The 16,648-nt window shown below is 46.7% G+C and overlaps 1 protein-coding gene across 1 annotated transcript in view; it reads left to right on the forward strand.

Moving 5' to 3' along the window:
* The first annotated feature begins 2,444 nt into the window (after positions 1-2,444).
* The window catches only part of SAG (S-antigen visual arrestin), a 38,291-nt gene continuing 24,087 nt past the window's right edge, over positions 2,445-16,648 (forward strand). Inside the window, exons 1-5 of the mRNA XM_037849497.1 lie at positions 2,445-2,553; positions 7,375-7,435; positions 9,227-9,271; positions 11,034-11,227; positions 12,354-12,413. Coding sequence (XP_037705425.1) covers positions 2,479-2,553; positions 7,375-7,435; positions 9,227-9,271; positions 11,034-11,227; positions 12,354-12,413 — 435 coding nt within the window. The 5' untranslated portion in view covers positions 2,445-2,478. The remainder of the gene's footprint in view (positions 2,554-7,374; positions 7,436-9,226; positions 9,272-11,033; positions 11,228-12,353; positions 12,414-16,648) is intronic.

Below are 16,648 nucleotides of genomic sequence, written 5' to 3' on the forward strand. Positions count from 1 at the left end.
CAAATGAAATAAACTTCAGTGGCAAAGAGATTCCAAAAGGAGCCAAGAGTTCACTCTGGTGGGCACTCTTACGCACAATATAGACAACCCTTTTTAGGTTCTAATGAATTGGGGTACCTGGTGGTGGATACCTGAAACTATCAAACTACAACCCAGAACCCATGAATCTGGAAGACAATTGTATAAAAATGTAGCTTATGAGGGGTGACAATGGGATTGGGAAAGCCATAAGGACCACACTCCCCTTTGTCTAGTTTATGGATGGATGAGTAGAAAAATAGGGGAAGGAAACAAACAAACAAACAGACAGACAAAGGCACCCAGTGTTCTTTCTTACTTTAATTGCTCTTTTTCACTTTAATTATTATTCTTGTTATTTTTGTGTGTTTGGTAATGAAGGTGTCAGGGACTGATTTTGGTGATCAATGTACAGCTATGTAATGGTACTGTGAACAATCGAATGTACAGTTTGTTTTGTATGACTGTATGGTATGTGAATATATCTCAATAAAATGAATATTAAAAAAAAAAATGTTAGTGGCTGCATCTCCCATCCATTCATTCCCCGAGTGCCCTGGGAGCCAGGCCTTATTCCAGGTCCTTGGATAAAAGATGAGGAAAACAAAACAACATGTCAAGGAGCACAGTCAAGTAAGGAAAGAGAGACCATAAAATAATCGCCAAGCAAGTATAAAATGCAACTGGCCTCTAAGCTAGTCCAGGAAGTTGGGAAGGCTCCTCTGAGGCAGTGATACCGGAGTCAAAATCTGAAGGGCAAAGAGTAAACAAGGTGAAGAGAGGAGGAGAGGATTGTTCCAGGCAGAAAGAGGGTGTAGTGCAGGACGATGGCAGTGGAGGTGGGGTGGGCTGTGTGCAGAGTTGAGGCTTGTTGCCTGTATCCCGAGAGCAATGGGGGCCACTGGAAGAGTCTAAGCTGGAGGTTGATGGCGTGGGCTGGGAAGTCTCTGCCACGACATGGAGAACAGCCTGGACGGAGAGAGACGGCTGTGGTCAGAAGGTGGGAGATACCGCAGTCAATGGTGGGGCCTGGAATCAGGAAGATGGGGTAGAGATGGGAAGATGAAGACAGGCTCCAGAGACAGCAGGGGACATGGATAGGACTGTGCCAGATTGGTAGAGGACAGTGGAACAAGGACTTAGCTGGCTTGGTCCACACAGTGCCAGGGTTCATCTTGAAGCTGACATTTCTCCTTGACCTTTTTGTTTATATTCCCAACCTCAAGGTTGGATTAGCTGCCTGCCAAGTTTAATCAAGTTTGTTGAGCACTTGGAAATCCCCTGTCCTGGTGATACCCAGGAGTGAAGGGATAACCAGTCTATTTCCAGAACTCAAAGAGGTTTAGAATGAAAAGTAGCTTTCATTTAGCTGCTATCCCTCCGTAGTGCCTTCCCCAGGCTGCTTTGACAGCTCATGTGTCTGCAAGATCCTCCGTAAGGAGACAGTGGGAACCTTGCTTAAGGCTTAGAACTGCTGAAACAACCAATTCACCCATCTTGACACTAATCTAATTGCCATTCTGCTCCTTAAGTGGGATTTGGCGTCTGAACATTGAAACCCAGGTGCTCGCCATCCTCTCATGATCCGCTACAAATTCCCCAAGCACATCAGCCAGAAGCCTCACTTGCGTCTTGGAGGGGTCCCCTGGTTAAGACAGAACCAGCTTGCTCAGAAGCAGGGGCTGGCTGCTCATCATCAGAGGCCTCAGAGACGCACCAGCTGTTTGCCGACAAATCACAAGGTATAAGACGACCTTTGTCTAAGCCTTCCAGAACCCCGGGTGGGGGCAGGGGCAAGGAAGGGCAAGTGGATGGTCTAATGGGCACATTCCCTTGGTCATTCTCTTCCAGTTTTCATGGACGTGGCTTGTTAAGGATACTCTGAGTGCATTTAACCCCCAAACAGCTAAGACTGCCTTGTAATTATCTATAGGACTGGGGAATGGCAAAAGAGACAGCAGGAAAAGGGAAGCATTGCTTAGCATGAATCACTGAATTGATTTCTTGGGGATTTAATATATTTTGCAAACCATATCTGTGACGTGATCATGTTGTGGTTGTTGGGAACTTTTCCTATCTCATTGTTAAGGACACTGTCATAATAGACTTTCAAATCCAACTTGGGTAAGTGTGGAGTTACCAACGGTCCTATGTTGAATCTGGTTGGACTTCCTGGCTAGGTTTACTAAGAAATGTTTGAGGCTTATTAAGAAAAAATAAAACACTTTTTTTTTAAAAACGCACACTACATTAAATACCAACTAAACAAAGGTCTTACTTCAATCAAGCATGGGTTTTGAGGTAGGTAGAAGGAAACGCCCAATGATGGGTAGCCTCTCATGATTCGGTTTTATACACAGAATGTTCTTGAGTTTGTATTTAAGATCTCTTTACTTTTTCTCAGCACTCTAACACCTGACGTGCACCCCAAGGCAAAAGAAGTTGCAAGGGGCAGATATCATGGCAGCCAGTGTGAAGACAAGTAAGTCAACACAAAACCATGTTATCTTCAAGAAGATCTCCAGGGACAAATCGGTAAGTGGTACAGGAGTGAGTGGGGATGATGATAATTATTGTGAAAAAATTTAACTAAATGGAGCCTTTTCAAAAATAGACAAGATCAACACCGAAATGCCTGTTGGCAGCTTCTTTTCCGTCTCATCCAAACTGAACCTTAATTTTCCCCCAATCTCTGTCTCCCCAACTCCACCCCCACCCCCAGCCTCCAACTTTACTTCTTTTCCTAGCCGGCTTTGAACCCCTGACCTACCATTCCAAACACTTCTTTTGTCGGTACCCGAAGCTCACTCTGCTCTTTGTCATCTCACCTGCCCTGGGGAGACCCCTCATGCAGATCAGTGCAACTCTGTGTCCTCCCCCAGCCACCAGGTCTCAAGCCTCAGCTGGGCCTTCAGTGCCTGGACAAGTGAGCACAACCCAGGCACTGGTGCCCCGTCTGCCCATCCTGCACTGAGGCTGCTCCGCCACCAAAGCCCTGGTGACTGGCATACCTGGTGGAGGTGAGGGCCACTGTTAGCTCTATGGGGGACACATTAGATGGTCTAGATGTGCCCATTGGCTTCCCAGCATGGGAGGCCTGATGGAGGCACAGCTGCAATCTCCCAAACCAGTGAAGGCCCACTTCCCCGCCTTTGTCAATGGGGTCTCCTTGCTCCACTAGGCAGTTTCGTGGGGGCCGACAATCTAACTCAGTGCTGTTCGATACAAATACAAGTATAATTAAAATTCTGTAGTAGCCACATCTAAAAAAAGTAAGAAGAAACAGACAAAAATTAATTTAATGCTATATTTTATTTAACTCAATATATCCAAAAATGATCATTGCAACATGTAAGTTATATAGAAATTATTGACGATATGTTTTACTTTCTTTTATCCTTGTAAGTCATTGAAATCTGGTGTGTATGTCACACTCCTAGCACTTCTCAATTTGGACTAGCCATATTTCAAGCCACATTTGGCTAGTGGCTACCATATTGGACAGTGCAGATCTGGATGATTCCTCCAGCTGACTTCTAAAGCCAATGCTGGGCCCAAAGAAAACTCTGACCCTTGTTGTGCACACAGGAGAGCTAGGTTTCATACAGGCCCTCTCCTGCTTCCCTCTTCTCTCCTAGTTGGGCCAGTCTGAGGATTTCATCAAATCCTCTGATTCTGTAGGTGACATGTTGGGTGCCCCATGACCTTCCATTCTCCAGAGTCTTTCCAACTTGTGTTTTTCCAGACACTTTTTATCTTTACTTCTGGCAGAAGAGGAGAGAAGACCACTTCAGCTGGTGTTCTTTGTTTCTTCACTTTTTCTTCACACTGAGACACCCTTTGAATGGAGCAATTCAGAATTTTTTTATATATAAGTAGTCACAGGGAGAAAATAAGCATTCAATTTAATGTCTCATGTTATCGTCACACTGAATATTGTTGGTATTAGGATCACTCAACTGCAACCTCTGTGCTGCTCCATACATGACTTGCCTGGGCTCTGGGCTCGTTTCCCTGTGATTCTCTCCACTCTGCACTCTTCTTTGTCCTCAGGCTGGTGGCAGGATGGCTGCCTCAGCTCCACACATCTCTCCTCACTTGGCAATGTCCAGAAGAAGGAAAAGGCTGTTGCTTCCAGGGATCTCTTTTTGAGAGTGAGGAAGCCTTTCCCAGAAGCTCCCAGCAGACTTTCTCTCATATCTCATTGGCCAAAAGTAGGTTACATGCCCACCCTAAACCAATCCCAAGCAAAAAGAATTGTTTTTTTGGGTTTGACTCCTCTTAGCACACACCACATGGAGGATGGTGGACCCTGAACCCAATTGGTAGCTGTTGTCCAGGAAGAATGGAGGCATGGCTGTTTAGGGGCAACCAGCATGGTCATCTCTGGTCTCACATTACCCAGTTCCCTTTCTGAACCTGCTCTTGTCCTTCCCCTTCCCTTTTGATTGCAGCCGAAGAGGTATCCTTGCTCTCCCTGGGTCTCATGGCCAACTACATCCTTGGGTCCCCAGCCATGAGCCCTGGATTTCATGGCCAACCATTTCTTTAGGTTGTCAGTATAGGCCCTGGATTTCATGGCCAACCACGTCCTTGGGTCCCCAGGCATGGGCCCTGGATTTCAGCCATCAGCCTCTCTCTATCTGGGCCTGTCTTCAACCTCTCTCTCCCTCTGTTCCCTGAACATAAAAACAACAACGAAAACTTCCCTTGATCCTGTTCTCTTCCCAGCAGTCTCCTATCGCTCTTTTTTCCACAGTCAAAGCTTCTTGAAAGCAGAGTAAACACACACTCGCTCAACCTTCTTCCCTCCCATTTGCTTGTCAATTTTCCCTCCTCCCAACTGCGATCCGGATCCCACTGCTTGACTGGCTTTCCCCTTCCCAATCCATTCTCCTCTTTGCTGCTAAGATGAGCCAAGTCTCGGTTTTCTCCTTAATGAAATGCAGTTAATTCTGTTCTCATAGGGTTGTTAAAAAGGTTAAATGAGATAATGTAGCCCAGGTGCTTAGCCTAGCACCTGGTACACAGTGTTCTACATGGTCTTTAATTGCAGGTTTTTCAGTCTGCTTAAAATCCTTCAGTGTTTTCCTAGATCCTCCTTCTTAGACTCCTTAGGATTGTTTTTTTTTTTTTAATTTAATAAATAAAGTAATAAAATAAATAAATAAAAGGATCAAGTCCTACAAGATCCATTCTGCCTCAGCCTGCATCCCTGTTCGGTGGCTGTTCCAGGAGCCGCTGGGGATCAGGGCTTTGCATATGCTGCTCTTTTTGGCCCGGAAAGCACCCTCTGCCCCCCACCCCACCATCCCCATCACCTGGCTCCACTGTCTCACAGGTTTCCTTCCCTCTCTCCTTCCTGCGCCTCGTCTCTCCCCAGGGGCTGGGTCCCATTGGAGTACATGCTGGGATAGGGTCGCATGCGCCAAAGGTGAAAAGTGTACTGAGTGGGAGGAGGGCGGGGACACCAAACTGTCCCCTGGAGTGTGGGCAGCATGCCCCCAGGTGAGACGCAGGGGAAGGGCCTTCCCCCTGTGGAAACAATGGGAGCAGAAGCACAGATCTGTGTGATTGAGGAACTGTGGTGGCTCTGATGTGGCTGGAGCCCAGGGGAGGGGCAGCGGTGCAGAGATTGTGTCCCAGAAGTGGCTCAGATCCAGGAGCCCCGTGGGTCACAGTCATAGGACCAGATTTTCTTGCGTGGGGAGCAAGAGGCCACAAAGCACTGTTCAGTACAGTGGCAACATCCCGCAAGCCAGGTGACATCTCCCAAAGGGTGGCTTGGGGGAGGGTATTTAAAGGGGCTCATCACAAAAGTATGGGCAGGGGGTGGAAGAGTTCCAAGGAAGCACTCAGTCCATCACTCCCAGCTGCTAACGGCTAGGTGCTGTGACAGCCTGGGACCAGGGACCAGCAAGTCCCAGAGCCCAGAGGCAAACAGGGCCACCTGCCCAGAGCTGTGACCGAGGCAGAGAGATGTGGCGAAAAGACCCTGCGGGAAAGTGGGGGCTGAGCACCTGCTCACTCTGCTCTCTCCCTCCAGCCTCCTGGCCCGTCCTGACCAACAGGCAGAGGTGAGGGAACCCCTTGGGGTTGATTGACACTGGCCAGCCCTGTGAGGTAGAGCAGGGCAGAGAAGGGCTGAGAGTGGATGGAGGGGTGGGGTGTGTGTCCAGGAAGCGTGGGCTTGCTGCAGATGTGGGGCCCTGCGCGTCTCTCTAGATGCCCGCCTCCCACCCCTGCCAGGTCATCGAAGGCCCGACAACCAGCTCTGCACTGGGTTTCTGAACTTTCACACTGAATGTTCTCTGGAAACCAGGACTTCCTTCAAGTCACATCCATATCAATAAAGCAGATAACTTAGGGGGCATAGGGACCTGCTCCAGGCCATCTGATATGGTGGGGTTGTGTGCAGAAGAGGATTCAACACCAATACAAGTGGATTTGAATATTCGTGAAAATAAAAATATGTAGGGAAGAAGGGGGCTGACTGGTGCCTGCTTTCATTCATTGGTTCACTTAGCGAGCATTGATTGAACTCCTGCAGCACCCTGCTTGCTGCAGGAGATTCTGTGATGGCCAAAGGATGAATAAAAGATGCAGAATTTTACCCACAAGGTGCTCACAGGCCTGTGGATTGAAGTGGGGAGGGGCGTGAACCTATCCCATGCTCTCCCACAGTTGTGGCGGGTAAAGTGACTTTTACTACCAGGGGCACAGAAAGATGAGGTCAAGGTAAACCTCATACTCCTTCCCCCCGACACTCCACTGCACTCCCCGGCCTTCCTCAGAACATGAATTCAGGTTTACCTTTACAGAAGCTCACCTGGCAGAATTCCAGAGACTCTTCCAGAACTCCCACCTATTTTCTCAGTCCAGAAATTCTTTTAACAAAAAGGGAAAACCTTTCATTCCACAGGTAGAAGTAAAAGGCTTACTGAGCAAATAGGTATGGTAGAAGCTTCATTTTCATAGGTATAACTTTCCACTAAAGTATTATCAGTTAGCAAGTTTTCCTGGTTGATATCAGACCTGGGCTTGGTGGGAAAGAATGGGAAGAAAAGGGAGTGCCTGACATCCAAAGGGTTGGAAAGAATTCCTTGGGGTAGGAAAGAAGAAAGGGAACCAGAAAGACGTGATATAAGAGGCTGAGGACAGAGCGCACCTTGCCTGAAATCCACCCTTTCCACCCACAGGAACAGGGAGAGAGGGAAGTGACATGCAAGCTGCAGAACCTGGTGGCTCCTCTTTTCAAGATTAATCAGGATATTTGGGCTGTTGCCAGCCTTTACCAAGCATGATTTAGTTTAGTGTTCTTTAACAATATGTAATCTGTACCTCTTCTGCCCACAGGTAACCATCTACCTGGGGAAGAGAGACTATATAGACCATGTTGACCAAGTAGAACCTGTGGGTAAGTTGAGTTTGGGGTGAAATTTTAATGATTGTTTTCCTTTAATTCATCAGACAACTGCTAGTGTTGCATTTAAAAAATCAGCCTCACCATAATCTAATCAAAGAAACACAAATTAAAACATCAGTGAGGTGTCACTGGAAATGATTTTAGAGTCTGGAGAGACAAATGATTCATTTCTAGAAAATATAAAGAACTCTGAAAACTCAACAGTAAAAAAACAAAACAACAAAATATCCAGTTAAAAAATGGGCAAAAGGCATTAAGAGACATTTCATCAAAGATACAAAAATAAGCACTTAAAAAGATGTTCAACATCATTAGCCACTAGGGAAATGCAAGTTAAAACTATAGGATATCACAACACAGCTATCACAATGATTAAAATAAAAAATAGGGACAACACCAAATGCTGGCAAGGATGCAGAGAAACTGGATCAACTCATATGTCACTGGAGGGAACATAAAATGGTACAGCTAATCTGGAAAACATTTTGGCAGTTTCTTAACCAACTACACATGCACTCACCACACGGCCCAGCGATTGTGTTCCTGGGCACTGATCGCAGAGAAATGAAAACTTATGTTCACACAAAAACCTGTACACAATTGTTCCCAGCAGATTTATTTGTATAATGGCCTCAAAGTGTAAACAGCCAGAATGTCCCCCAGTAGTGACTGGTTCAACAAACTGTGGTACATCCCTACTGAGGTGCTACATAGAAAAAAAGCAAGTGAACTATTGATCCACATGACAACCTATGGCTCTCAAGGGCATTATGCTGAATGAGAAAAGCTGATCTTAGGCCACATATAGTGTGATTCCATTTATATGGCAAAATTATAGAGAAGGAGGGCAGATTGGTGTTTGCCAGGGGTTAGGTTGGGAGGGGGGAGCAGGGGAAAATGTGATTGTAAAGGTGGGGGGCACCCATATGTAACCACCCATTGGTTACACAAATCTACGCATGTGATAAAATGACATAGAACTGTATACCCTCATTGTACCCAATGTCAGCTTCCTGGTTTTGATGTTGTACTATAATTATGTGAGAGGTAGCCATTAGAAGAAACTGGATGAAGGATACGTGGGACCTCTCTGTACTATTTTTGCAACTGCCTTTGAATCTACAATTATTTCAACATAAAAAGTTAAAAAAAACAAAAACAAAAGAGAAGACATGTGGAAAACACTGAGAATGAGAGTATTCCTTGGCAAAACCCCTTCTGGAAGGTCATTTGGCAACAGGTTATCAAAAGCCAGTTCCAATTCTATAATTGATGTTTCAAAAATCTTGGATAGGTATGGAAGCTTATGTACAAGGATGTTCATTGCAATATCAATTTAATAACGAAAACTCAGAAACAACCCAAATGTCCTAACAAGAGGGGGTTGATTAAATAATTTATGTTACATCCATTGAACGTAGAAATGTGTAGACATTAAAATGATGAATATATATATCACTCTTCATGAATAGATGTTTACAATTTATATCTGAGCAATAAAAACTGTTAACTGAGCACTATGTATAGTAGTATCTCATTTTGGGGGTATAAAATGTTTATATAATTAAGTGTATATATGTGTGGGAAAAAATTCTGCTCCAGTATCTTGACAATGGATATCTCTAGGTAGCAGGAAATTGGAAGACTTTTCTTAACTTTACTTTCTAATTTTCCCGTCCTAAACACGGATTGCATTTGCAACTAAATATATATATAGCTTTTTAAGAAGCCCTCTGGTTTCTTTGCTCGGCTCCACCCTCACTGTTCTCTCTTTTGGTTCAGATGGTGTCGTACTGGTTGACCCTGAGCTTGTGAAGGGAAGGAAAGGTGAGGTTGGGGCTTCTTGTCCTCAGTGGAATAAGGGTCTGTGGGGAGGGGAAACTTCTGGAAGCAGAAGCGCTTTGTCCGGGGGAGGGAGGAGGTGGCCGGTGTGTCATTTGCACGTCCACTGCCTGTCAGAACACTTTACCCCGCTCCCCTCTTATAATGCCCCCGGCACGGGGTCCTGTTCACGCCAGAGCTCTCCGTCCCCATTTTTCAGAGGAAGCAGTGAGGACTCAGAGTAGACCTGGGTCCAGGGTGGCAGCTAAAAAAGCAAAGGCCAGGCAGGACCTAAGCTGTGTCTCTGTCTGGCTCTAATGACCGCGTGCTCCTCTCTGTGCCTCCTAGTTCTGCCCCAGGGCAAATCCAGGAGACCTCCTGGGTGGTTTTATTTTCAAAGGAGGAAATCAGGCCTGCTGGGAGGCAGGCAAAGTTAAAATCAGAATTTATTTTTATGCTGAGCCGATTGTTGGCAGTTGTGATGTGTGTGTAAGTAATTTGTTGCTAATGACAGGAAAACTAAATTAGAACAGATCCCAGTTTTTCTTACGATGATGTCACCATGACTCAGTTCCATTCCAAATGTGCTTTTCTGAGTGACTGCTGCTGGCGACTGCAAGGAATTGCTCATAACCGGGGATGGGAGTATGGCAGGGGTGGGATTGTTAGCATCAAGGGGGTCTTGGCAGAAAGAGGGCTGAGGAGCTCCACCCTGTGTGGTCTCCAGCTTTGCCCTGGGTGCCCTGCCCTCTCGAGCAGCAGGGAGAGGCTGTTTGAGCCCTGAAGTCCCTGCCCTCTATCAGAGACGGCGCCAGCTCTAAGAGTGTGCCCCTGCCTGGGGAGGACGGGCATCGGTGAGGGAGTGGGCAGGTCATCAGGGCATCTTCTGAGCTCAGCGGCCGGGGGCTGGGGGATCAGGTACCCTGGAGACACCAGGTGCTGGCAGGTGCCACTTCTCATGTGCTTTACGTTCAACAATAGTGTACTTTGTGTTGTTTTATTCACCACGTCGCAGATAGTTATAAACACTCATCATCAAACACGCATGGGAAACTTCCATGTAATTCTTTTGGTCTGCTTGGGGAGCCACTGAAGTCTGTTTAATTAGACTGAATTTTCAGAAGTGGCGATTTTTTGGAGAATGTTTAATAAGTTTGAGGGCAATGGGAAAAGAGGGGGAGAACTCTAAACTTCCCTGATTTAATTTTGTCTCTCCACCTGGTCCCTAGCACCCTCCTAGCTCCTCTCTCAGCCACATCTCCAGCCTGGGCCCAGATCTCCTGTGTTCCCAGCACTGTTTTCCTCTGTTCCTTACCTTCACCCTCAACCCCATCCAGACATCCCGCCCTCCAGAAGAAGCAGCCTGGCACCGAGATCACTGAGCTGGGGGGGCAAGTGAGGGAAACGAGTGGCAGGATGGAGGACCCCCAATGGAGCAGGGTGGGTGGGCACCAGGCTCTGTCCGCAGAGTTCTACCACCCTGGAGAAATAACGGGCTGAGAAGGCAGATGCCCCCCACCCCGCTGACTCCCCTTTAGAGTAATCAACATAGACCCCAGGGTAGGTGCTGAGTTTCCAAAAATGTATGGACCAGCCGGGTGTGGTTCTCTCAAATCGCATCTCCTCCAGATGCTAAGGGTTGGAGACCCTACCCAAGGTGTTAGCAGCACGTTCTCCAGACACTCAGCCTCCTGGCTGCGGGCACCATATTGATGGGTGGGGGGAGCCCCGTCACCAAGCCCCAACCTGCCCTGTGTCTTCTCCCCAGTTTACGTCTCTCTGACCTGCGCCTTCCGCTACGGCCAGGAAGACATCGATGTGATCGGCCTGACCTTCCGCCGGGACCTGTATTTCTCCCGGGTGCAGGTGTACCCACCTGTGGGGGCTGCGGGCACCCCCACAAAACTGCAGGAGAGTCTGCTCAAGAAGCTGGGGAGCAACACCTACCCCTTTCTGCTCATGGTGGGTGTGCACACCTCGCCCCTGCACCGTGTAATGTGAATGGGAGCAAAGGAAGGGGACAGAGGAATCACTTCACATTTGTGGGACTTTAAATTGCACCCTCAAAGGAAATTCTAGATTGCATGGTCTGTGATTGTCTTTTTTTAAGTCCGTGAAAATAGCCTCTCAGCCTTTGAAGGCACCATTGCACCCTACGATTTGAATATTGCCCTTCATCCGACCACCTAATTATAGGTGCATGTGTCATTCCTTTGCTTACTGATCTATAAAAAGAAAGCACGTAGAAGTGCCCCTTGCCTGGCTCGAGGAGTTCTAAACCAAAAGAGCGCCCCACGGGACAAGAGACCTCAGGGAAATGAGTGGTTGTCTTTGGCTTGTCAACAAGTGGATGGAGGTGGATAAATCTCTTCCTCTCCCAGCACTGCCCAAGTTCCTGTTCCCTGAAGCCTTAGGCAGAACTCACTCTGGGGAAGGCTCCTGCCACCCTCTTCACTCGTGTGCTTATTCGTCTTAAAGTTAACCTCTTCCTCAAGGGTTATGTGGTCCCGGTGCTCCCCTGGACTGGTACCGGGATGTAAACCTGTATAACCTTTTGCAGACAGCTCATCAACATGTGTCTGGACCTGACATAGAAATTTATCCTATGGAGTTCATTGGACAGAAGGGTGCAAAGATGTAGGAAGAGGGAAATTCATTGCAGCATTGTTTATAATGGCGAAAAAGTAAACACTATTTCAGAAGCCAACCAAGGGGACTGGCTAAATTCAATGTGGTGTAGTAGAAACCCTAAAAATGATGGTGTGGATTATGTTTCAGGACACGGAAAGTGTTCTGAATGCCTTCTGAATGGGATTAAAGGGAGTGAGGTGAGCAAACCAGATTACAAAATACATCTGTCATCCGATCCCATTCCTGTAAAACACACACATGCCTGTTTGTAAGTGTGCACGTAGGACAGTTTCAGAAGGTTCTGTTAGCAGTGTTACTCGGGGTGTTGGGGTATGGGTGAACATGTTTTCTCTGTGCTTGTCATCTGCATTTCCCACCTTTTAAACAGTGAATATTTATTACACATGGAGTTAACTCTCTCTGAAAGAAAATATTTTCTATTTGTTTCCTTCCACAGTTTCCTGACTATTTGCCCTGTTCAGTGATGTTGCAGCCAGCTCCGCAAGACGTGGGGAAGGTTAGTTGAAGAAGAAATGCAGAAATGCAATGGATTCATTCATTCATTCCATACACTTTTCTTTTTAAGGATATAGACTTTTTAATTCAGAAATTATAAATCATGGCCAATTTTGTTCAGGATAGAATTACCTTGGAAATGAACATTTTTAAACACTAAACTGCCCCTTCTCCTTTTCTTAACCATACTGTTAGATTCCAATGTGTAGTTTGCATACTAAAGCCCTTCTAAACATTGGATGCAAGAAGTAGAAAGGGGATGGAGCCTTGCATAAACTGTTATTTTTAAAAAAGATTGTGGTTTTGCATCATAAAATTTGCCATATTAACCAAATTTTAAACGTACACTTCAGTGACGTTAATTACTTTAAAATTTTTTTTTAATTTAATCTTTTTTTTTACTGTAGAATATAACATATATGCATAGAAATGATAACTTTTCAAGTGCAATTTAACAAGTGGTTAGAGAGCAAATTTCAAAGAATGTTATGGGTTCCATAGTGTCAGTTATTTCCTTATTGTAAAATATAACATATGCAGAAAGGAAATATCTTTCAAAGGATGATGTAGCAAGTAGTTATATAGGAAATTTCCAAAAAAAAAAAAAAATGAGTTACAGGCATTAATTACTTTTACCATGTTATGCTACCATCACCACCTTCCATTACTAAAACTTTTTCATCACTCCAAACAGAAAGTTGGAATCCATTCAGCAATAGTTCCCTGTTTCCCCTACTTCTAGCCCCTGGTAATCTCTAATCTACTTTCTGTCTCTGTGAATTTGCTTATTCTAGATATTTCAAATAAGTGGAATCAGACAATATTTCTCCTTTTGTGTCTGGCTTCTTTCAAATAGCAGAATGTCTTCAAGATTGCCAAGTTGTAGTATGAATCAGAACTTCACTCCTTTTAATGAATAATGTCTCCATTTTATGGATAGACCGCGTTCTGCCTGTCCTTCCATCCATTGAGGGACACTTGGGTTGCTTCTACCTTTTGGCAAGTATGAATGATGCTGCTATGAACATTGGTGCAGAAGCATCTGTTTGAGTCCGTGCTTTCAGTTCTCTGGGCATATACCTAAGAGTGGAATTGCTGGGTCATGTGGTAATTCCGTTTAATTTTTTGAGGAACTGCCAAAATGTTTTCCACAGTAGCTGCACCACTTTACATTCCCACCAGCAATGCATGAGTGTTCCGGTTTCTCTACATCCACGCCAACACTTGTCATCTATTTTTTTTTTTTTTTTGGTTTGTTTTAATAATAGCTTTCTAGTGAGTGTGAAGGGGGACCTCAATCATGGTTTAGATTTGCATTTCCCTAATGACTAATGATGTGGAGCATCTTTTCATGAGCTTATTGGCCATTTGTGTACTTCTTTGGAGAAATGTCTATCCAAGTCCTTTGCCTGTTTTTAAATTGAGTTGTTTGTTCTTATGTTGTTGAGTTGTTCCATAGAATTTTAAAAATAAGTTTTTCTCATGGAAAATTTCAAACATTCAAAAAGTAGGGAGACCAGTATAATGAACAACTATGAACCTATCACTCATCTTCAGCAGTTAGTAACTATGACCAACCTTGCAAACAGAATAACTGCACCTCTGCTGTCGTGGAGCTCACATGTTGTGGAGAGCAACAGGTGAAAACTGGATAACAAGTAACTCCATGGGCACATCAGGGGGCAACAGATGCTCAGAGAGCAAAGACTGTCAGGGGCAAAGGGAGTATCTGGGTGGGGATATTTGTTTGGAAAGTTCAAAGAAGGTCTGTTACTAATAAGGCAACCCAGAGTAGAGACCTGAAGGAAGTCAGGGAGAAAGCCATGCTGTTGTAGGGGAGAGGCTTCAGGCAGAGGGAACGGGGCAGCAAGGAGGATGGTAAGCTTGACGGGGAGGAGTGAACGGTAGAAGCTGAGGTCAGAGCGGTATGGGGAGGTGTGGCCGGATCACGAAGGACTTTGCAGATCAATGCAGGTGTCCGGCGCTCTCTCCGCCTCGCCTCGAGTCCTCGGTCGGCCGGCGATGGGGACCAGAGAGATAAGGGGAGAGAGGGTGCGGACAATGTCTTACCCGACGCACTCGTGATCACTCGGGACCCACAGTGGTGAAGCAGATAAACTTTTATTGGAACTAGGCAATCATCATCTTTACAGGTTCCGCCCGGGGCAAGACGCCTCGGGGGAGAACAACCTCGATGCGGCCGTCAGGCGCGGCTCCTTGTGGGCTGTCTCCCCGAGCTTTGCCCGGGAACTTTCTTATAAACCTTACGTATATCCAATGGGCAAACGCCACGCATACAAGCATGATTGGTGAATACAGAGGGTTGTCACATACATCACAAAGCGGAAGCAGGATGTGGGCGCCATCTTTGCACCACTCGATGGGCGGGGGGAACTCAAGGGCAGGCTGCAGCTTGTCTACTAGGCCTAATCCGGAATGTGGCTGCTCACATCTCCCCCTTTTTGTTTTTATTTTGATGCCCCAGTGTCTCCAGTGATGAATGTGCTCCCGTGGACCTAGATGGCCCACAACGTATGTTTTGGTGCTTTGGGGAGTCTGGACTAGGTCCCGGCCATACTGCGGCGGGGCCTCTGGCACCGACCAGAATGCTCACTTCATATAGAGACCGGAGAGCCCATGAGCTGGAAACCATGTGGCTCTCCTTGCAGTACTCAGTCTCGCAACTGGGGGACAAGAGGGTTAGGAGAACGGTAGCCAGTGTCGAGGGCGTCACTAGGTGTCTCTGTGCAATGGCAGGGGTCCCGTCTGGCCACAACTAGGACTCTGCCCAAGAGATCTACCTGAGACAAAAATAGGACCACTGGTGCCGATTATTTATATCCGGGATTTTGCCAAATACTTAGCTGCGAACCTTGCCCCCAAATGCCCCGCTTCGAGTGGTTGGGATGGGTGCTGGGCAGAGGGACTATAGTCATCAGGAGGGTTACAGGCAGAGGACATGGCCATCATGGCGGTAACACGTAATTGCTGTTGTCTTTGAAACAAACGCTCCAGCAAACTCTTAACAATGATCAAACCTACTAATAACCCCACAGCAAGAAGAACCCAGTTGGTCAGATTAGGCCAAGAGAACCAGGAGGGAAAAAAGGTCAATATTCCTGGCCCTCTTCCCGGTCTGCTGGGGAGTGGTCGACACCGTCGACATCATTTGACCGCTCATCACGCGAGTTGAGGACTGGATCCAACAGGTCACGTTGGGGGTTTAACGACCCGTCAGGCTGCAGTTCTTTGGTGTTCTCAGGCGACTGCACGGTTCTCACCAATCTCTCCGGTACCCACACTGGTTGACGTCCTGGTTCCTGGGGAAAAACACAAACAGAGCCTCTGGCCCAGCTGAGCACTGGGTCAGGGCCTTTGTGGCAACGGCCACACGGCCTGGTTACTGCACCTGGTTCGCCAAACCGTTGAGTGGCAGGGGGCTGACGTCTATTGGGACAATCTCTCTTAAAGTGCCCTGATTGGCCACAGCCATAGCACCCGTTAGACTTTGCCCCTAAGGTTCTCGGGCTTTTTGTAGCCACCTGTAGGGAGCTAGCTAGCATGGCAGCTAGACCTGCATTAGTTAAAGGGCTGCCAGTATCTCTACAGAGCCTGACCCACTCTGTCAAATTTTTTGCTCTGTTTTGTGCCAGGATAACTTTGCACTCCTTGTTGCACTGCTCAAAAATCATTTGCTTAACCACAGTCTCTGCTACTCCTGGATCTGAGAAGATTCTCTCAGCTGCGGTTTGCATCCTGGCTACAAAATCCGCAAATGGTTCTGTGGGGCCTTGGTGAATGCCGCTGAGTGAGGCCTGGGCTTCTCCCTCTCCTGTCAACTTTTTCCATGCCCCTATGAAACAGCGGAAAATTTGGGCGTAAACTTCCTGGGGGTATCCTGTCTGATTTTGGGCGTGAGCACCTTTCCCTAACAACATATCTACATTCCACCCGCCGTGCCTCCCCGCCGCATTCCTCGCTGCCTGCTCCTCAGCTAACTCCTCAAACCACGCTTTCCAATCGATAAACCGGCCGGGTGGCAAGCAGGAGCGAGCCAGCTGAAGGATATCAGCAGGTGTATGATTTAGGGTGGAGAGGTTCTCAACCATGTTCAGGGTGTAAGGGGCGTTGGGGCCGTACTGATGTACGGCTTGCCTCAGCTCCTTCAAGAGCTTGTAATCATAGGATTCATGCAGATTACGACCTTGGTGATTGATGATGACTGGGAACATTTCG

This window comes from Choloepus didactylus, chromosome 9 (assembly GCF_015220235.1).
Source record: "Choloepus didactylus isolate mChoDid1 chromosome 9, mChoDid1.pri, whole genome shotgun sequence".
NCBI classification, from domain to species: Eukaryota; Metazoa; Chordata; class Mammalia; order Pilosa; family Megalonychidae; genus Choloepus; species Choloepus didactylus.